General features: G+C 43.7%; 3 protein-coding genes across 4 annotated transcripts; 1 reads left to right on the top strand and 2 right to left on the bottom strand.

Moving 5' to 3' along the window:
• Positions 1-1,081: 1,081 nt before the first annotated feature.
• Positions 1,082-5,301, bottom strand: LOC129727036 (vam6/Vps39-like protein). Of its 2 annotated transcripts, XM_055684423.1 has the most exons (8): positions 5,088-5,301; positions 4,737-5,014; positions 4,480-4,683; positions 3,895-4,419; positions 2,924-3,834; positions 2,723-2,868; positions 2,088-2,664; positions 1,082-1,919 (listed from the first exon to the last, which is right to left on the bottom strand). In XM_055684423.1, the coding sequence occupies exons 1-7, from the start codon at positions 5,155-5,157 to the stop codon at positions 2,114-2,116; spliced, it is 2,685 nt and encodes an 894-aa protein (XP_055540398.1). In that variant the 5' UTR covers positions 5,158-5,301; the 3' UTR covers positions 1,082-1,919; positions 2,088-2,113. The 2 variants fall into 2 exon arrangements, with proteins under 2 accessions (XP_055540398.1, XP_055540397.1); XM_055684422.1 differs by lacking the exon at positions 1,082-1,919 and having other exon boundaries at positions 2,037-2,664.
• Positions 5,302-6,521: 1,220 nt separating this feature from the next.
• Positions 6,522-13,468, top strand: LOC129727043 (probable methylmalonate-semialdehyde dehydrogenase [acylating], mitochondrial). The gene is made up of 4 exons (XM_055684430.1): positions 6,522-6,678; positions 8,679-8,882; positions 8,949-9,102; positions 12,123-13,468. The coding sequence occupies exons 1-4, from the start codon at positions 6,649-6,651 to the stop codon at positions 13,298-13,300; spliced, it is 1,566 nt and encodes a 521-aa protein (XP_055540405.1). The 5' UTR covers positions 6,522-6,648; the 3' UTR covers positions 13,301-13,468.
• Positions 13,469-13,616: 148 nt separating this feature from the next.
• Positions 13,617-14,309, bottom strand: LOC129727050 (glutaredoxin-related protein 5, mitochondrial). Its single transcript, XM_055684442.1, has 2 exons — positions 13,931-14,309; positions 13,617-13,863 (listed from the first exon to the last, which is right to left on the bottom strand). The coding sequence occupies exons 1-2, from the start codon at positions 14,193-14,195 to the stop codon at positions 13,685-13,687; spliced, it is 444 nt and encodes a 147-aa protein (XP_055540417.1). The 5' UTR covers positions 14,196-14,309; the 3' UTR covers positions 13,617-13,684.
• Between the last annotated feature and the right edge of the window lie 7,228 nt (positions 14,310-21,537).

Here is a 21,537-nt window from a genome sequence, read left to right on the forward strand (position 1 = left end):
GGATCCATGGATGGTGAGGGTTGGATGACTCCTTTGCTTATGTTACGCTAAGAAAATCGGTGCAAATAGCGATGCGGCCCTGAACAGGCGTAGGGCGGCTATTAAAACTCTGGCTTCTTCAGCAGAAAAAAGACGAGCTATCGGGTAGTTTGTAGAATTGATCAATTTCTTTTTGGTGGAATTCAAAACCGACCTTCCTACTCTCTTTCGATCCATCGGTTAAACGCTTTGTATAATTTTTGTACTACTCATCATAAAAGTCTCTCGCTGCCTGCTGTACAAGGATTGGATTCTGATTCATACAGTCATAGCTGGTCAAGGTTTTGTCGGTAAATGGTGGAGTGATCCATCAGCCCCGATCGCCAGTCCAGTGAATTCTTGCACTGGGGGAGTGTTCAGCTGACAAGCTTTCTCCAGGATTCTGCCCCTTCACTGAAAAGGTGAACCCCTCTATCACTACATGAAGATTTTGCGGCATGAGTCGTTTTTTTTCGCAATGACTGAGTACAATAGTAACTCAAAAGGGAGCGTTTTTAGCTCGGCATGTACAACCAGAGTTGGTGTCGAAGTAATTAGTTTTGCGTAATAATCCTGCGTGAGATGTTTTAAGTCGGCCCTAAAATGTAAGTTTAAATAGAATGCGATGTGAAACACAACTTGCTGTCCAGCACTACTCCCAACACCCGCATTGTTCTGTGGAGCTTTATTATTCAGTTGTATACGGTAATCGGTTTCGAAATTCCCCTGTGATTGTCGCTGCAATAATACACGTATTCGCTTTTTCCTGGGGCCAATCGAAAACCGGATCTTGAAGCTCTCTTGAAGTGTTCTGGAGACCAATAACACGAATGTTTTCCTTTCTGATAAAATCGGTATAATTGAGAGTCAGCAGAGTAGTCTGCTAGGGTGTCAGCTACTACTACGGGATCTCTAGAAACCGCTCCATTCACTTTAATTGCCATGCCATATATCCATCTCTTCTTCTACGATTCCGCTAAGAGCATCCTCTCCGGATTCCATAAAACTGTCACTGTACTAACATCGACGTGAGTCTTCTCCTAATACGCTTGCTGTCACTTCCTGTAGAGAGGATCCGTTTGGAAGTCGACTGGTTGTTCGCCTGTTTCCGTACTTTTTTAGAACTATTGTAACAAGTTTCTTGTTTCTACGTTGTTCATTGAATTTGACTAAGAGTTGTGTGGCTTGTCCTGGTGTTGTGTTTCCCTTGGTGAGTGCTTCATCGAACAGTGGTTTTCGCATGAAGTTCACAAGTCTCTTTAGAATATTATTTTTGTGATACTTTTCGTTACTTATTCCTTTAGATCATTCATTTGTTCATTCAAGTCTCGTTTGTAGCAACGATGTTAACACTAGCGTTGTGCGCAATTAAACAATGAATTTGACGTTCAAATAGAGCAGCGGTTCTCAACCTTTTTTTGTTTGCGTACCCCTTGGAGATATTTTTCAAATCAATTGTACCCCCGGGCTTGGAATGTGGGAGAGTGGGAGAGAGTAGTACTGGATCATGTTGTGGTAGAAGTTTAGGTTTAAAATTGAACTGTGATTTGTTTGATGGCTACAGTCATGTTTTAAGAAGAATGATGAACAATAAAGTATTATTAAAAAAAAATGCTTTGTCCGCCATTACTGATTTTTCTCTCGCGTACCCCCTGGAGGCTCTCGCGTACCCCTAGGGGTACGCGTACCCCAGGTTAAGAACCACTGAAATAGAGAGAAGGTTTTGTTTTACGTATTTTTTATCTGTGGGGTCGGGGATATGATAATCTCGCAAAAATAGTTCCCCAGTTTGCCCGCCTCTGGCATATTGTTCTAGATCGTAATTCTTGGGCCACTTTCGTTCTTCAAGTGGCGTTGATGAGCTGGATACCTTGGGTCTTTGCAAATTGTATCGATTCGTCCTGGAAGGGTTTGTTATAAGGATACTTCTGTTATTAGTGAAGGTTCAGTGACCAGGAAATTGATTCACTGCTCTTTTGTGAAAACATACATACTTAAATAAACAGTAGAACCTTAAGTAGATAGCAACTATCAACGATTATATTTTGAAATACGAGTACCATACTTACAGCTAATGAATAACGATTGTTCACCGTTAAATTTTATCCTGACAGGAAAAGTGCACAATGCTTCCCTCGGCTGTACGCACGAACGCACTCTGATAGCTAAACTTTTTCTTACACACCGGACAAACGCTCAGTTCGGTCACGAGCAGATGTTTCGATTCGTAGTGAATCTTCTGCTCGTGGGTCTGCAGATGCTCAGCATAATAGAGGCCTTTCAGAATCTGCGTCTTCCGCTTCCTCTCCAAATGATGGTTCAGTGCAATTTCCAGGAAGCTTTTGATGCGCACCAATGGAATGTCGTCGGGCAGGATCTGCAGCACAGCGTACGGGTTGATTTTTTTAGCGTTGCGCTCCATGATGGTGAGGACGGTTTCGATGTCCGGCTTCAGGCAGCGTGGATGTAACTCTAGATCACTGTACGGTGGTGCCACCGGAGGCGTGAGAATCGTTTTGATTAGCGTCACGTACACATCGCAGCTCTTCGGATCGTTCTCGTCGTACGTCTGGTCGCAATAGTCGACGGCTTTGTCGAAGTCACCCAGAATTTGCACGAAAATTGCTACCACTTTTTCGTGCTTTCCTGCAAAGTAATAATTAAAATTTAAACTAGAATCAACAAGTAAACGTTAAAAACAAACCTAGCCGGCCAAGTATTATGGCCCGAGCTTCGAACAGATCCGTGTACGGAAATTCTCCAAGCACCTTTTCTGCGTGATAGTACTTAGATTTCCGCAAAAAAGCTAACAGCTTCTTGTTAATAGTATCACGAGCCGTTTTCTTCTGACTGTAACGAAATAATTTAGTAAAAAAATTTTTTAACGAAAACAAACACAACTTACACATCCGACTCAATATCAGGGTCATTTTTAAGCCCCAGCAGCTTTTCACGATACTGCTGAATAAGGATGTTATGAAACAGCGCCTTTTGCTCGTCCCAAACGTTGATAATATGTTCTAGATATTGAACCACCAGCTGCTTGTGGTCCTTCAACAGAAAATCCAACACTTCCGCACGTGGCATGTTCTCAACTTCCGGTATGTCTTCAATGAATATTTTCAACCCATCATCTGGGTGCTTTTCCAGCACCCATCCGGCGAACTCAAAAATAAGCTGCTTATTCTCGTTCCCTAAGTGCTGCAGGTATTGGACGGTTCGGTCGTGTCCGTACAGTGGAGAACCAGGCGTCTCGGCTTGCGCTTGCAGCAGCTGCAGCGCTCGCTTGTGTTGGCCCTTGGTTTGATACAAAATGATCAGTTCGACGTATTTGTCGTACTTTTTCAATACTCGCTCCGACTCTTCCAGATAGCAGTAGTTCATTCGCAATACCGAAGCTACCATTGAATCGTTCGTTTGGAGGTAGCATTTGAGTAGGGTTGTATCGATGATGGAAAGCAACGCGGAGATATTTTTCCCCGCTGAGAGTTTCGATTCCGATTTGTTGACTAAATCTTGGCGTAAGCTGTACCGCACCTCCGTTAGGTAATCGATCAATGCGAGCAGGCCGTTTTCGATGTCTTTCTCGTCCAATATCGGGGCTGGTTTTTTTGAGTACGAACTCAATTTATTCTTGCCATTTTCCGGTAGTAAGTCCGGGAACAGCCTTATAACATCAATTGGATCGGTGCTCAACTTTGAAAATTCCTTCATCGATTCGCGAAAGTGTTTATTTATGAACAGGTTGTAAGCATGCCGGGTCTGGATTTCGTTAATCTTAGTGACTTTGAACTCTGGACTTTCGTCGGAAATGTTCTACAATACATAATGTTTTACTTATTATTCATAATCACACGTGTTTGGGAGGAAACTTACCGTTAACTGGAGCGCCAAATGAAAGTTCTCCTCTTGGAGGAGATGTTCACGTTGCTTGGAGATTTCAACAGCCTGGATACACCACAAATGGGAAGCGGAAGCTGCGTACAGCAGCCCTTGCTTGCCACGTGTTAAAAAGCGAGCTTTCGGCAGCTGCGGTATGGTTTGAATTAACGTCCCCTTGTCGGACATATCAACATGGTCAAATATCCTCACTTCTACAGCGTCCGTTATAAGACCAACTATGAACGGTTCATCCCAAACTAGAGCTTGAAACGGTTCGCTCCAAGTTAATGATTTTAAATTACGAGTGTCCTTCGTCGTCAACAACGAAGCATCCGGCTTAACCAATCCACTTCCAGATTCTTTTCCTTCGTTTGTGTACTTCTCCGTGTATACAGTCACTAGGTACTCGTCTTTGGCAACCGCAAAGACACCATCCTCGATCAGAGAAATGCAGGGCTCTATAGACTTCGATGAAGACGTAGGGAATAAATCGATTTTCTTTGATTGTTCTCCTGAAATCTGAAGGGAAAAATCAATGAATCACTTCAAAATAACCCGTCATGAGTTAGAAAACCGTACATCGTATATCACATACTCAGTCTTGAAGCCGACACAGATGCAGTTATTGTTCCAGGCAATCGTCTTCGGAACGTCATTCAAATCAATATCGTTGCCAAACTCGAGCAATCCGTTCTGCTTCCAGTAATAACATTGCAACTTCCGCTTGACTACCACGCACAGCCGACAGACCAACGCCAGCTCGCCAGTTAGTGATTTCGATTTCTACAAAATTCGTCTCATCTCAAATTCAAACTTGGAACAGCATAAAAGCTTACCTTAATGTCCAGTGCAAATTCCGTGGCGCCCTTCGTCTTCTGGGCCGTGTGTATCAGCGGAAAGCCGTGCCGGCTGTAGTCGTTCACATTGACGATACCGTCCGACAGGCTGAAGATTAGTTTATACTCCGAAATGGCTTCGATTTGGGTGACCGGTTTTTTGCTGAAGTTTTTATCGTACTGCAGCAGCTGCAAATTCAACCGATTCGTGTCCGGATTGGGTTCGAATGAATACATCAAGAGATGTCCCTGGCGCGTTCCCAGGATTAACTTGTTTTCTGTTCGAGTGGGAGGGAGTGTCATGTATTTTTTTGGTAGAGATAATGTCCGACGATGAGTCACACTACTTACCGAATCCCGTCATTGATTCTATCTGCACCGGAATTTTCTCCGGTGGATATAATATGTAGGCCTCATGCATTTTCGGTAATTTTGCTGGCAGCAAAAATCACTATTTGTATAATTATTGGGCGAAAACACTGAACAGCAGTGAAATTTTGACTTTTGTTTTGATACACACAGTAAAAGATAACAACGACTAATAGCAGCTGTCAGTCGCTAAGGACGCCTATTGATACTTTTTTCAGTTGCGTCGCGATGCCGTGCGCGTTGCGCGATTAAACGCAAGAGACAAATAAGACGACGTGATATGTATTTGAAACACTGAGAGAATATTACCAGTAAATTTTTGGACAAGCAACGAGAAAACTCGAAGTGAACAGTAAGTAATTGGGGTAACATTGAACAAGAAATTTCAATTCTATCTAAAATATTATTGCAACTGTGATTTAGAGCTTTTCGGATATTTGTGGATAATGATAAATGAAAATTACTGCAATTCAAGAACCTAAGTACATTAGCTCAATGTGATTTTTGTTTGTCTCTGCTCAACAATATATCTGGATTTATAATATTTTATTTTCGACATCAATTATCGTAAATATCCAATAAATAGACTGTGTATTTAGATGATAATAATGATTCAAAATCATTGAAGAGAGGCTTCGTAGCTGCAGATTTCGGTTCGATAAGCAAGGATTCATGGATTCGAATTTTGGTGTAATGACCAGGGGTCACGCGGTGTCAAGTGACTCGGGAAAGAGTATTAAATCATTTTATTATGATTATAATAATTTTTTGAGGGAACATTTGGTTTGAAAATCGAGAAATAAATAGATACCTTGATTATAAATTTTTGCATCAAATTTTTATCGTAAGAGAAAAAAAATTTTATGAGGAATTTAAAAGTTCTGTTTAATTACGACTGAAAATGTGTTTCTCGAAGCAGAACTGAACCGAGAATTTTGATGCAACTTTTTTAATGTTCACTTAATTTTCTTACGCCACATAAATCGATGCATAATTTGTCTAATCGGTGTATAATTGCAGTTATAGGTTGTAGAAATTAGATCAATTACTGGTGTCATATTCCATTTCACACTTCAGTGTGATATGATCAATTTCGAATTAATTTATTTAAACACGCGTTTTCCTAACTATTTAACACTGATTCCAAGCGTGCAGAAAAACGACTCTCTCGGTTCCTGGAGAGTCTACTTAACCGGCTTCTCGCCCGGTTTCTTCACTTTATTTTTACCAATTCGTCTGATTTGCCTCTCCACACTCAAACGCTGCGTCAATACCGGTCAGGACCAGCGTGACAGCGGCGGCGGTGGTGGCGAGCACGCGGGTAGCCGGCTGATAGCAACAACAAACGAGTTTCTGATTCTCATTGGTGTGTTGTTTTGTATGTTAGATTGCGTTGTGCTTTGGGGGTTTGTCTGCCGACGTAGTTATTTCTATACTGCCCAGTAGTCAGTCAGTCAGTTCACTTTCAGTCAGCCACCCGGTCGTAGGTTTCTAGCTGGCAGTTTGTTCGTTTTGAAAAGTTGGTTTCCATCTGGGAGGAAATATGGCCTTAGTGAGACTTTTGGTGTTCGAGGTATGGCTTTAAAGTAATGCAATTTAAGTTGTTTCAACTTGTGACAAATAAAATTATGTAATACTGCATTCGGGAAGTATGTGGCTTGTCTTAGCAAAGTTCCTCGCTGTTCCTGCTTGTGCTCTTGTGTTAGTGTTTCATACGTAAAGTGTCGGATGATTATTTTTGCCTGCCGAAAATGTGGTCTGGTTCAAAGTCGGACTTATACAATTTCGCTTGGCTACAGAGATGAAGCTTTGACAAATATTTCGGTAGTTTTTTATTTTATTCAATTTTTTCTAAGAAAAAGTTTATCATGGTCTGGAAGAAATTGTTACCCAAATGTAGATGCAAAATTATTTTTTATGTAAAAATGTCACGCCCATGATCACATGACTTAATTTAAAATATACTAAACACAGGAAAAAATCTTATCAAATTAAATTGAAAAAATGCGAGAATTTTTCTATAACATTCGCATGTCCTGACCCTGGAAACAGTTTTGCACAAGCAAGCTCGCGCTATGAGTAGTATAGATAAAACGGTATCACTATCGTACTACTCACTACAATGTCGCTTGATACTCATAAACAAATTGACTCTATTAAATTAGAACCCGCTGGACTATAAAGTGTTTCAACGCGTGTTATTCGAAGCCTGAGCGTAATATTATGTAAGTGTTGAATTCACGACGTAATACAGTCTGTTGAATGGTTCAAGCATTTGAAATTTAAAATAATTATAGAGCTCTTACCTCAGCTGCATCGATCGTTACGAAAATCGAAGGTCAGGTTCTAACCCCCCGTTAACCTGGGGTCAATGTTGTACGGGCATAAGTGGAAACAAATAAAACGGTTGAATGCATTTGAATTTTTTAACTCGTGGAAGAGGAGAGAGAGGATAGATTTTTCCGCAGGATGTCTAGTCTATTCTCTGATTTCCTAGGTTAATTTATACCAGTGTTTTATATATTTTGATTGGCAAAAATCGTTGATCTTGATATGTATGAAATTGGTTCATAGAGAATGTCAAAAACAGATCGAGTCTCGGCTGTGGGCTTTTTCATGCAATGAATTATTATGCTCATGCCGAAAGATTAGTAGAGCAGGTAGTTATGTACTTTTACGACAATGTGACGAAAAGGTACAGCTGAGTGAAACGCAGTTGAAACAGCTGCAGATTTCCTTTCGTATTGATTCAATAAAAAAACAGACATTGAAAACATGCCTGCCTCTGAAGTAAATATAAATGGCAGAATACTATTGAGAGCAATAAGTACATTGTTATTCCGATAAATATACCTCAATTGTTATTTTTTCGACTTAGGCTTAGAAAATATCATACCTCATCCAGACGAAACTTGAACCCGCAATCAACGATGTTCTAAGCCTGAGTCACTCGTGCAGTGAGCAGCTATATTCTATGGCAATCAGAACGTATATTTTAAGCATGGGACTACCGAATCAAAACCTCAAAACTGCCATACAAATACACTTATTAGTAAAATAGAGTAAATAACTTTTACTTAAACTTAATGTTGTTCAACCTCCTCTCATAAGTACATTTTGTTTACCTGACAACCACCATAACAACGACGCTACTTTAGATTGATTCTACACATCATGACTCAAACTGCAGATTACCCTCTGAAAATTCTGAGCACGTGCCTACTTTAATCACTGCTTACCAACAGCACCCAACCCAAGACAGGGGCTGTCGATATACGACAAATTCTTAGTTCGACTAAAGCATTTTTCGAAATAAACCCAACTTTCTGCTATAATAGATATTAGTATTTCTCTTCTGGTGTTATCGGCTCCCTCCCAAATTGTTTTTTGTGGTTCAGCCTTTTGATTTCTAAACCCTTCGTTGCTAACCCCGTCGTGCAGTATTTACAGCGAACAGGCTTATCGCCTGTTTTGTAGATTGCCTTCCCTTCTCCCCTTCGGTGCCAGCTTTCTATTTCAAATCTAGGCAGTGACAGTACAGCGTTCTGAGTAACATTAATCGATCTTTCCCAGGGTCGCAATGCACTGCAACGGGGCTATTGCACGGCATCCGTGCCGACGACCAAAATGTTCATCGATGGCAAATTCGTCGAGTCCAAAACCACCGAATGGATCGATCTGCACGATCCGGCCACCAACAACGTTGTGACTCGTGTGCCGAAGTGCACCCAGGCGGAGATGGAGTCCGCCGTTGAGTCCTCGAAAAAAGCCTTCAAGGTACGTGTCATGTGGCTCTATACTTAAGCGTGTGTCCTCAATGTAACGACGTTTTATCTCTGTTAGACCTGGAGTCAAACTTCGATCCTCGGCAGGCAGCAAGTAATGTTCAAGCTGCAGCACATCATTCGCAACAACATGTCCGAGATTGCAAAGAGTATCACCAAGGAGCAGGGCAAGACTCTTGTCGATGCCGAAGGCGATGTTTTGCGAGGATTGCGTAAGTTAAATTTACGATTGTATAACAATTCCTCGAAAACTATTCCCAAGAAAATAAAACACCGAAGCTTTTTCCCCAGAAAACAAAATCCCAGAATGTACCAATCACCAGAAAACTGCTACCCAGAAAGTACTAATCCCCAGAAAGTTATTATCCGGAATGAACCAATGCCCAGAAAACTATTTCCCAGAAAATACAGTTTTCCAGAAAACTGTTATCCTAAAACGAAGAAATATGCATTTTATTTTTTTTTAACATGGAAAATCTGTTAGAACTGAGTTTTTGTATAATGTATAACGATTCTATCATTTGAATCAACTTATTGTCAACTAATACATTTGTTCTTTCATGGAGTAAATAAGTAAGCGCTTGACACCAGGCCATAGTCATAAAATCAGAGAACTTTCAGTAATCGTTTTTGGCTGAAGAAACATCACAAGTCGACACAGCCTCCAGGGGGTACGCGAAATAAAAATCAGTAATGGCGGAGGAAGCAATTTTTCGTTATATTATTTAATTTGTTATTCAATCTTGCTCTTAAAACATGGCTGTTGCAATTTAACAAACCATAGTTCAATCCAAAACCTGAACTAGACTACATAACGCGATCTACCTCTACTCCCACCCTCTCTGCGAAAACTAACCAAGCCAGAGAATACAATTGATTTGGAAAGTGTTGCCAAGAGGTACGCGGTCAAAAAAAATTGAGAACCGCTGCACTAGTATATATTAAACGAGTGAAAGGGAACCCGGTTACAATTCCGGAGCTTGTTGAGTATACGTTTGCATTGGCGTGCACACCGGAAACTGTAGCGCCTTTGTAATCATGGCAACATGAATCCTTTCCTTCGATAAGCCCACAAGAGATATCGGAAGAGTTTTCTTTTCTGTTTAACAGTTATACTAGCCATGGAAGTCTTTCATAGAGAGATATGGTTGGACAGGCTGGTAGAGCATGGGATTTAAATGCTGTGTCGATATTCTCTTCTTAAACCTTGAAAATCAAAGACTAGGGCACGCAAACTCTTAACAGCTTGTACCGAATCCGCAGCAGGTCTCCAAGGTTTAGAGTCTCTAGTCGATACATCAATGTAGGTAAGGGAAGTCGGCAATTTAGATCCGTAACTTCGGGATAAGGATTGGCTCTGAAGACTGGGATGACTCAGGCTACGGGTGTTGCGCCGTGGACTTGCCAGCGCTTCTGCCTCAACGCACTCCGGGGCGTTTGGCCGTGTGGTTTTGTGGGCCGCCCGTTCATCCGTTCGCGCGGGCGTGCGGTGTGCTCGCTCACCCGTTGTGCCAGAGTTCATACGCTTTCCGGCTTGGGCTGCAGTCATCGATGAACAGTCAATTCATAACTGGCACGGCTGAGGGAATCCGACTATCTAATTAAAACAAAGTGGCGGAATACCGATCGTTAATTGTGTTGTTTTGCAAAAACCTAAAGCTTGATATGTTAAAGCAAGGTTTCGCTACCGTTTTTAAATTAGCCTATGTCTCTGGAAAGGTACGAGTCTACTACGAAAGGCTGAAATCACGAAAGGCTAAAAACTACAAAAGGCAGAAAAACACGAAAGGCTGAATCACAAAAGGCTGAAAATTCAAAAAGCTTCTTATTCCGGTTTCATCGTTTGTGTGAATTATTTGTATTGACTATCAGACTGTCGCCAACGTCGGTATATTTTCATGCGATGTTTACCGCCGAAAATCTTCCGGTCTAAGAAATAGCCCAATTTCTGCATGTAAATATAAGTTTATATTAAAAACTATATATAATGCAACACACTCGTGGCCTTTGGCCAACTCGATTGTCCGGGGTGAATGCTGTCCTTACTCGCTACCACTCGTTCGGACGTAAGCTAGGGGATCACCCCTATGTTTGGAATAGACCTAGGAAATCCAACAGATCAGTTGTTTGAGTGCACGTGGCCGCCGCTTCCGACGGCGGGTCGGCGGCCGGCTCGGGCTGCGGGAGCAGTGCCGGCCTTGGGGGCCGCCACAGTCCCTTGCCCTCGATTATGCGGCAGAACCGCATCAGGTATAATACCTATGGATACGAGAATACGAATACCTATGGGTATGGTATACGAAGTGGTAGATTGTCTAGGGGTGGTGAGGTTTGGAGACTAGGCCGTCGATTAAACGCAGAACCGCATTGGTATGGTTTTCAATCAGTATGTTCAACGAAAAAAACTTATTATTTTACACTTTTGTGGCAGGTTTCCTCTTCTCCCTTAATCTATTCCATTGCCATTAATTCTTTATTTGTCTCAAAAGCATGTTACTAGAACAGATTATTTTTTGGTTTATCAAGGTGCGACCAAAAAAATTATACTTTGTCACCTTAGGAACATTATGAATTCAATAGAGTCCAAAATTTTCAATTCTGATTCAAATTACAAAACTTTCAGCCTTTCATGATTCAGCCTTTCGCACATTCAGCCTTTTGTGAATTCAGCATTTTGTGCATCCAGTCCTTCGTTTATGATACATACTTTTCAGCCTTTCGAGTTTCAGCCTTTTGAGTTTCAGCTTTCCGTTACTAACCCAAGGGTACTTACCCCACCGTTCCCCTCGATAAATCCGGAACAAATGTTCCCTACTGTCCCAAAAACTATGATAAATTTGTGATCTTTTGAAAAGGTTCGATCAATTTTCATGTTTTCGGCTCTGGAGGGGTCAGGTACGCAAGTGTTAATTGAAAATGTCAAATAATTTAGAATGTTAACAATATGATAACTGAATACTAATGTTTTTTTTCTGGTTACGATGATGCTGGAGAATAGTTTTCTGGGCATTGGTGCATTCTGGGAATCGGTTTTCTGGTAACTAGTACTTTCAGGGGTTTTGGATTCTGGTAACTAGTATATTCGGGGATTTGGTATTCTGGAGAATGGTTCATTCTGGGGAAAATCCTTCGATACTTTATTTTCTGGGGAATGGTTTTCTAGGAAAAGTCGGACAACCAAATTTACCTTTTTTTAGTTAGACAAAGCCTCATTGAAACGTTTTCTCAACAGAGGTTGTGGAGCACTGCTGCAGTATTACGTCGTTGCAGATGGGTGAAACCGTTACTAACATCGCCAAGGACATGGACACCTATTCGTACACACTGCCGCTGGGTGTGACTGCCGGAATTTGTCCGTTCAACTTCCCCGCTATGATCCCGCTGTGGATGTTCCCAGTGGCCATCACGACTGGTAACACCAGTATCATCAAACCTTCGGAACGCGTTCCCGGTGCCACGATGATGCTGATGGAGATGCTCAATGAAGCAGGTTGTCCGCCAGGCGTTGTAAACGTCATCCACGGAGCGCACGATGCAGTTAACTTCATCTGCGACCATCCGGCAATCAAGGCTGTTTCGTTTGTTGGCTCCGACCAGGCTGGTAAATACATCTATGAACGCGCGGGACGCAATGGTAAACGAGTTCAATCCAACATGGGCGCTAAGAATCATGGTGTCGTGATGGCTGATGCCAACAAGGAAAACACACTGAACCAATTGGCTGGTGCTGCTTTTGGAGCTGCCGGTCAAAGGTGTATGGCCCTTTCAACCGCCGTGTTTGTGGGTGAGGCCAAGAACTGGATCCCCGATTTGGTGGATCGTGCCAGCAAACTGAAGGTGAATGCTGGCCACGTTCCTGGAACTGATCTGGGCCCAGTAATTTCTCCACAGTCCAAGCAGAGAATCAACGAATTGGTCGAATCTGGCGTTAAAGAAGGAGCCAAGCTCGTCCTAGACGGCCGTAACATCAAAGTCGATAAGTTCGAGAAGGGTAACTTTGTTGGACCAACCATCTTGACTGATGTGAAACCGAATATGAAATGCTATACTGAGGAAATTTTCGGCCCTGTGCTGGTATGTCTGACGGTAGACACTTTGGACGAGGCAGTCGAAATGATCAACAACAATCCCTACGGCAATGGAACGGCCATCTTCACGACGAACGGTGCCACAGCACGGAAATTCGTCAATGAAATCGACGTCGGACAGGTGGGCGTCAATGTTCCAATCCCGGTACCGCTTCCGATGTTCTCGTTCACCGGCACGCGAGGCAGCTTCCAAGGCGATTGCCATTTCTATGGCAAGCAAGGTATTAAGTTCTACACGCAAACCAAGACCGTTACTCAGCTTTGGCGCGAAGGAGACGTTTCGCACTCCAAAGCAGCGGTCGCAATGCCAACCATGAAATAGAAACCGGATGTCGAGTGACGAACTAGAAGTGCCTGACTGGATTAATGTCTTCCGAGCGTTGTGTGCATTTAATAGTTTTACGCAGGTCCATACGAGATTCGAACATTTTTGCATTTAAACTATTTGATATTGATTTTTAATAAATCATTAGCTTTACTGTTTTTCTTACATGTTCCCATCTTTTTTAAGAAATCGATCTCAATATCACAGCCCTAAAACAAGGCGAATTTCACGTACGGTTTACCAGCGCATTTATGCCGACCAAAATGACCCCGGATTTCACAAGCAGATATGCGACTAATCAAGCAGCTATTAATTAAAATCTCAAGTAAAACGTCATCTAATACTAAATACCAACATATTGTGAGGAAACCAGGAAATCGTCTACTTCTTATCGCTGCCGTCATCGTCCTCAACTAAAGCACTCTTGATTCCGACCTTTTTCAGTTCGTCTATCAACTCACCGTTTTGATGCATCTGAAGCATTATGTCACACCCGCCAACAAACTCACCATTGATGAACACCTGCGGGATAGTTGGCCAGTTCGAATAGTCCTTGACACCTTAAAAGAAAAAAGACTGCCATAGATCCTGCCTGACCACTTATCAGACCAATCAAAATCAACTCACCCTGACGCAGCGCTTCATTTTGCAGCACATCGTGGCTGTCATACCGAACGGCATGCATTCGCAGGATCTGGACTACCGCATTACTAAAGCCACACCGGGGTTCCTCCGGGTTGCCCTTCATAAACACCACTACCTTATTGTTGCGGACCAGTTTGTCGATTTCCTTTGATTCTAGCGCTGCGGAACAGAACGATCGCGGCAGCAACTTGAATCCGGTTCGGGCTGCCAGAATCTCCGTGCCAAGGCGTCTCACAAGTAAACTCATTATTTTGACACACAAATTTAAAGACGCAAATTTATAATTATCTAACTTTTTGAATGTTTAGCTAAAGTTCTCTACCGGCGCAGCCAGACGATTTTTCTATTTGAGGGCGATCGAGTGACAGTTCGGTAATATGAATTGCGGCAGTGCAACCAGCGCAACAGCTGCAGTATCAGCCACGAAAGTGTGGAGAGAAATCTTCTTTTGACGTAGAGTTTCGTTTTTCTTTGGGCTACCACATAGAGGAGTATACTGAAAATCTATTAACAAAAAGGGGTGAAATTCGTCCCTTTTCAAATACTTATACCTAAACCAGTTCGTTTTCAATCGATTTCCTTCATTCTTACAGCAATTGATTGAAAAATTATACACGCACCCACCCAAATTCAGAAATATGTTGATAGATTATGCGAACTATTGTACTGTTGAAAATTGTCAAGCCTTGTTGAGACAAAAATTACGTTCTCTGATTGGTTGCTTGCTGACTTTTCCTGGAAGGGTCGACAGAATAGTTTACCTAGTAAGCCGTAGCGTAGCGGGTTGCGGCCGTAGCAGCTACGGGCTGCGCCAGTAACCGCTGGCTTTCCGAATTCACATATCAGTATCAGCAAACGTTTAAGGACTTCGGTTTCCTTTCCCGCAATGAAGTTTTGCTTTATTCTGGCAATAACACATTCTGTGCTGGAACCTATCAATCTAAATCTGCCGCGGCCATTCAATTTACTAAATGTGAAAACAGCTTTTGCGTGTACGTGTTGTCATAGTGCTTTTATTCCCCCACTGTTGGGGCAGCACAAAAAATAAACAGCAAAATGCCTCGTTTCAAGGCAATTGAACAAGTAATTGGAGGTTAGTAATTTTTTTGCAACATCTCAAGCAAGTATTCTGTGCTGGATCCTAGCAGTTACACCCATTTGATTTACTAAATAGGAATACAGCTCTTACTGCGCGTTCTTTGTGGCAGCACAAACACTGATTATATATATATATATATATATATATATATATATATATATATATATATATATATATATATATATATATATATATATATATATATATATATATATATATCAGCTAAAAGAGTGTGTAATTTTCTGAGCAAAATGTAATCTTTGGAAAAAATGTAAAGATTTTTGAATAAGGAATAAAAATTGCTATTGAATGATAATAGATACATGAGCAAACTGTCATTCAATGGACTTAGAGAAGTTTTTATTCGTGATTTTTTTTGTAACTCATGAGTTCCTTTGAAGAATATCTTCTCCCGGTAAATCGTTGGTTCCGTCGTGTCGAAGCTTTTTACCCGGTGGACGTCTACGAGATGTTCTGGTGCTTGACGAGGTTGTAGAGCGATCAGTTTCGTCTCCCCCTCTATCTCGTTCGCTAGTCGTAACTTTTCGGTTCGGTTCCTCGGTACAGGGTGGTTGCGATGGCAGTTTAAAGTCTTCGTTTCGCTCTTGCGAAGTGGGTAAAGCCGCTGCCTGCGACGGTCCTGCCAGGATGCTGTTTACCTCCGACTTGGCAAGCTTTGGTTTGATCGTTAACGTACGGAGCTGTTTCGGTTTGGTTTGCTTCACGATGTTTGTATATGACTGATCAGAGTCAAGCTTCTGGACTAGTAGTTTTTTGTTCTGGACACAGGATATTCCACTGTGAACAAACTCATTGCAGTGCCTGCATGTCTGCAGTTGGCCGTAGTAAGACAAGGCAGTTGTCTCTCCGTAGATGACGACGTAGGATGGTATATTCTCCTTCACGATCATTTTCCCTTCCCGTACACCGCTTGGGATTCCACCAAACGTAAACCTCTCGTCCCACATCAACTCACGTATTGAGAGTACCTCTCCGTAGGCGCGGAGGAAATCAGCAATTGTTTCGTCGGACACATCTTCAGATAGATCGAACAATTTTACTTCTACTGCTCCGTCCTCCATCCTAATGCGTATCTTATACATTTTACCATCAATCTCCGTTTCATGTTTGTTGTCATGCTTTTCGACTATCTTTTGGGCCAACGACAGTTCACTGATCTTTACGGCGGCACATTGTAAACTACGGCTGGGCTGGATTCGCACAACTTGATCTTTTTCTAACTCTAGCACTGCATCGACGAAATTGTGTTACTCTTCGAATGACGGTTTTCGTGGTACATGAGCATAGTCAGGGGCCGTTCCTAAACCACGTGGTCATGAAGACGGGGACGGGGGGGGGGTTTGTCAAAAGACCACGAAAGACCACACACGGGGGTGGGGGGGTTAGCGAAATGACCACGTGGTCTTTTTTTCTGACATATAATTTCTCGTGTCCACCAATTCCAGAATGAAGCTTTTGCATTTTAGAAATATTTTTTTTTCCCCTGTATGCCTGAAGGGCACTGGGTACTGAAATGCCACTGCGACATTCTTGCTGATTGTCTTTTGTGGCGGGCCCCGATTGCTGTGCACAGGTTACGGATTGTTCGTACTCATCGATGGAGTAGAACTGTTTTGTTGTAAACCTGTACCCCAATTAGGTACAACATAGTTGATGAAACTAATGACCTGCTTGGGATTGGAGCTCCATGCTTGGTATGGAGTTAAAAGGTAACTTCCTAAGAAGTTGTACCTAGAGGAAGCAAGAGCTTCGCAAGAGCAAAGCAAATGCTCTGAACTCTCTGGTTCAGATTTGCAGAATCGGCAGGTGTCGTTCAACACTACGCCGATTTTCTTTAAATGATAAAAAGCGGGACAGTGTCCGGTGAGGAGTCCCGTGATTATCCGTAGGTCACTACGATTTAGACTAAGTAGCTTTCTGGCGGTTCCAGGGTTCGGATAGATAAACTACAACCTGCCTTGTCTACAACCCTGTGCCTGTTGCCATTGGGATACTATTTCTAGCCTTTCCCAAGTTAATAGTTCGCTTTTGATAGCGGAAATGGACGTACCCAGAAACGGCTCGGGACCAATAAACCGCTGAGCTGATCCCTGTCTTGCTAGGTAGTCAGCGTGTTCATTACCCTCGACTCCGCAGTGTCCGGGCACCCAAAACAGAAAAACTGAATTCTGTCGGGAAAGTTCCCGTAGAGTTTAAATGCATTCCCAAACAAGTTTGGAAGCGCATTTGACGGACTTAAGTGCTAGTAGTGCTGCTTGACTGTCCGAGAATATACCGATTTTCGCATGTCTGTAGTTGCGTTGCAGACATATTTTTGCGCAGATATATATGGCATATACCTCTGCTTGAAAAACGGTGGGCCATTTTCCCAGGGAAAACGTTTCCCTGATACCGGGTCCGTATATACCAGATCCCGTTAGGGATCCCATTTTCGAGCCGTCCGTATAAAAATTGACGATGCCAGGTGGAAGATTAGGCCCTCCATTGTTCCACATAGAGCGGTTTGTTTCAATCACTCTATATGGAATATCCATGTTGGACCTAACGTCCATCCAGTCGGAGACTGTGGTTAATAGCGGAGTTAGTTTGAACTCCCTAAGTATGCGAAGGTGGCCGATTTGGTCCCCTTCAAGTATGGTTTTCCTCCTTTGCAACCTTAGAGCGCCAAGCTCTGCTTCCTTTTTCACATGAAGATGTAGAGGTAGTAGGCAAAGCATAGCTTCCATGGCTGCAGTTGGAGTTGTTCGCATAGCGCTGGTAACCGAAAGACATGCAAGTCTTTGAACTTTTTTGAGTTTGGCTTGCGCAGTCACTTCGTTCACCTTAGGCCACCACACTAGGGCAGCATAGGTGATTCTTGGTCGGGCAATGGTCTTGTAAGACCAGAGTGCCAAGTCTGGTTTCAGTCCCCAGGTCTTACCGAAGGGAGTTCTGCAGGCCCAGATCGCTGAGATCGCTTTCTTAGCGGCATGATCCAGTTGTGCAGACCAGTTCAGTTTCTTGTCCAGAATAATTCCGAGATATTTGACTTCATTGCTGAAGCCCAGTCTAACTCCACTCAGTATTGGAGGAGTGATGGAGATCGTCCTTCGTCTGCCGAATGTAATTAGGACTGTTTTTAAGGGGTTTATGTTTAGACCCTCCTGTAAACACCATGACATGGTGGTATTCAGAGCCGTTTGCATTCGGCTCGACAGAGTTGCGTCATCTTTACCTCTGACGATGAGGACGATGTCATCGGCGTATTCAATGACCTCGTAACCAAGCTGTGAAAGCTTGTTGAGAAGTGCGTCGACAACTAGTGACCATAACAAGGGCGAGAGAACTCCTCCTTGCGGACACCCCTTGATCACTGACATTGTTACAGACGAATCTCCCAAGGTTGCTGTGATCACTCTGCTAGAGAGCATTGCGTGTATCCAGTTCCTTGAAGTTTGGTCGATTCCCTTATGAGAAAGAGCCGTATCGATTGATGCAAAGGACGTGTTATCGAAGGCCCCTTCAATATCAAGAAAGGCACATAGCGCCGTCTCCTGATAACTTAGGGACTTTTCAATCAACGTCACTAAGCTGTGAAGAGCAGCTTCTGTTGACTTGCCGCTTTGATATGCATGTTGGTTCCTGTTCAGCGGGGAGTCTTTAAGAAACTCGTCACGGATATATTTATCCATTATTTTCTCCATCAACTTGAGAAGCGATGAAGTCAGACTTATGGGTCTGAAAGTTTTAGGTAGGGTTTTGTCCTTTCTTCCAACTTTGGGGATAAACACTACCTTCACCTTCAGCCAGTTATCCGGAATATGGCCCAGGATAAAGCTGGCTCTGAAGAGGTTGATGAGTTCGGACATGATAACTGCGGCCGATTTTTGTAGAAAGATGGGTAGTATGCCGTCTGGACCAGGAGACTTCATAGGGTCGAATGAGCTTAGAGCCCAACCTATTGAAGCTTCCGTGAACAGTCGACGGGCCAGCAGGATGGACTCCCGAGACGCCATATGTCTCGAATTGTCCTGCCGCGACCCATCACTATTCAGTTCTTCGGTCTCTGTCGATCCAGGAAAGTGGGTGTTTATAAGAACCTCCAGCGTTTCCTTGGTAGTGACAGTGAGGCATCCATCCTCTTTCCTCACCTGTCCTAAACCGTTAGTATGGTCTTTGGACATCGCCTTTTGGAGCCGCGTAGCTTCCGGCAGAGTTTGGATTCTTTCACAGAAACTAACTCTGGATTTCCGTTTAGCCTTGCGTAGCTCGGCGTTGTACTTAGTGAGGGACGCCCTGTAGTCGTCCCAGTTAGACGTGACTTTCGCCCTGTTGAACAACCGCCTAGTTTCCCGACGAAGGTCACTAAGTTGATCATTCCACCAGGGTACGTCACGGCATACTGACCGCTGTGTTAGTGGACAGTTAGCGTCGAAAGCATCCATGATTCTGTTTTGTAGATCATTTGCTGCCGAATTCAGGTCAACTAAATTTCGAATGTTGCTGTAACTGAAAGTTCGTGAATCGATCAGGTGTCCCTTAAAGGATTCCCAATCTGTATTCTTAGGATTTCTGAACAGCTCTCTTTTCAGAGGGTTAGCCTCTATAATAAAAACGATGTGTCTGTGGTCCGACAAACTAGTTTCATCGGAGACATGCCAATTTTTAATCCTTTCAGAAATAGAGGCGCTACACAGAGTGAGATCAAGGACCTCCTGTCTGATAGCGTTGATAAACGTGGGGTTATTCCCTTGCAGTACCGCACGAGCGCAGCAACTTCGGGTGGCGGTATATCACCTTGGTCGCCCGGGAAGTAGGCCGACGCGACAACCATTTCCTGCTTTCCTCTGGTTGTCGGTACTTCAACCGTGACGGCAACGACGTCGCGTTGGATAAATTCTGTAATAGGTAAAAAATTTAGTTCTCTATTTAGCAGAATTGCAGTCCTTGGTTTGGACTGCGTGTCACAGTAGATTAACCTACCGTTAGGAGCGTTAAGTCCGAGAACTTTGGATTCGTTGATCCACGGCTCCTGGATGAAAGCAGCCGCTAGCTGCTTTTTGGCGAATCTCCTGCAAAGAACACCCGAGGCGCCTTTTGCGTGATGGAGATTCGCTTGCACGCAGCGAAGGCTGCTCACTTTGCAGTGAAGTTGCCGTCTTTGTCCGGATCGGAAGATGATCCTGGTATTGGCTGACGGCTGCCAACAGCGGTTTGGCTGGTTGATGGAAGTTGCTCTTCCTCACTGTTCGGCTTCGGTTGCAGCAGTCGATTGGCAACAGAAGGTCGTCGCGCACACTGTGGCGGTTTTTGACTCCGGGGGGTGCGACTTTTCGGTGGTTGATGCTTCACACTCTTGCGAGTCTTCGGCGGAACCGTCCGAGCAGCCGCGGGGTTGCGTTTTTTGGGTGGTGACAGGGCACTCACGGGGGAGCATCCTGCGCGTACCTTCCCAATCGCAGGGTTGCGTTTGGGTGGTTGTGGGGCACTCCCGGAGGAGTTTCCCACGCGAACCTTTAGCCCATTCGCAGGATCGTTTTGCCTGGGTGGTGGCAGAGTACTCCCGGAGGAGTTACCCGCACGTACCTTCCCTGACATTGCGACGGAGTCTTTCCCGCCTGTGACGTTCGGCCTTCCGCTGACCTTTCGGATGCGTGCTTTGCCGAAACCGTAGTGCAGTTCATAATTTCTACTCTCAACGAGTTTGGCCGATTCTTCGTCAATATCCAGAACTAGTTCGACCAAGGTCTTTACCAATTTGCGGTTACAGACTCGCCACATTTTGGTAGAGAGATGGTCGTTCTGATTCTGGAGTGAACAAAGAATCTTCTCGTCTGTCGCTTGACGGCAACTTGGTTCGATTGAGCAGGCTGCTCTGTTGGAAGGAGGGCCAGCTTCCTGGCTTCTTCGTACGAGAGACCGGAGCGAAGATTTTTGCTCAGTCGCCGCCTTTGCGCATTTGAAAGTCGCTTGACAAGGGGTGCCGATGATTCGGGTTTCCCTTCGTCATCGGGCCTTGTCTGTGGACCGGGAACTAAGTCCATTTGACTTTCGTCATTCCCTTGTGGAGAAAGTAGGATTAAGGATGAAGCTGAGGGTCCTCCGTCCAGCGATTCGCTGTCGAGGTTGAAATCATCCTCATGCTCCATCTCCTCCGTTCTGCCCGGTGCGTTTGTTTTTATTGGACTACGCTCCGATGAGTCCATGGGTTCCGGCAAAGAAAGGCTGCCGGTGGCCGAATTTTGTGAAGTTCTGTCGTTCATAAAATTCCCACGAGTCGCTGGGTAAAGAAGAGTCCGCTGCATCAGTGACCCGCGTGATGCAGTAAGGGCTAATTACTGTGAAGGGTGCCCTGGTACTCCACAGGCTCCGTTAGAGGCTGGGTATTTCTTAAACCCCCCCCACCACGACATCCATCGGCACGGGTCGCATAACACCTTAGCTTAGGGGTTTTAACCATTGGATTTTACGCAACAGCCATGGTTAAGAG

Source organism: Wyeomyia smithii, chromosome 3 (genome assembly GCF_029784165.1).
Source record: "Wyeomyia smithii strain HCP4-BCI-WySm-NY-G18 chromosome 3, ASM2978416v1, whole genome shotgun sequence".
Classification (NCBI taxonomy): domain Eukaryota; kingdom Metazoa; phylum Arthropoda; class Insecta; order Diptera; family Culicidae; genus Wyeomyia; species Wyeomyia smithii.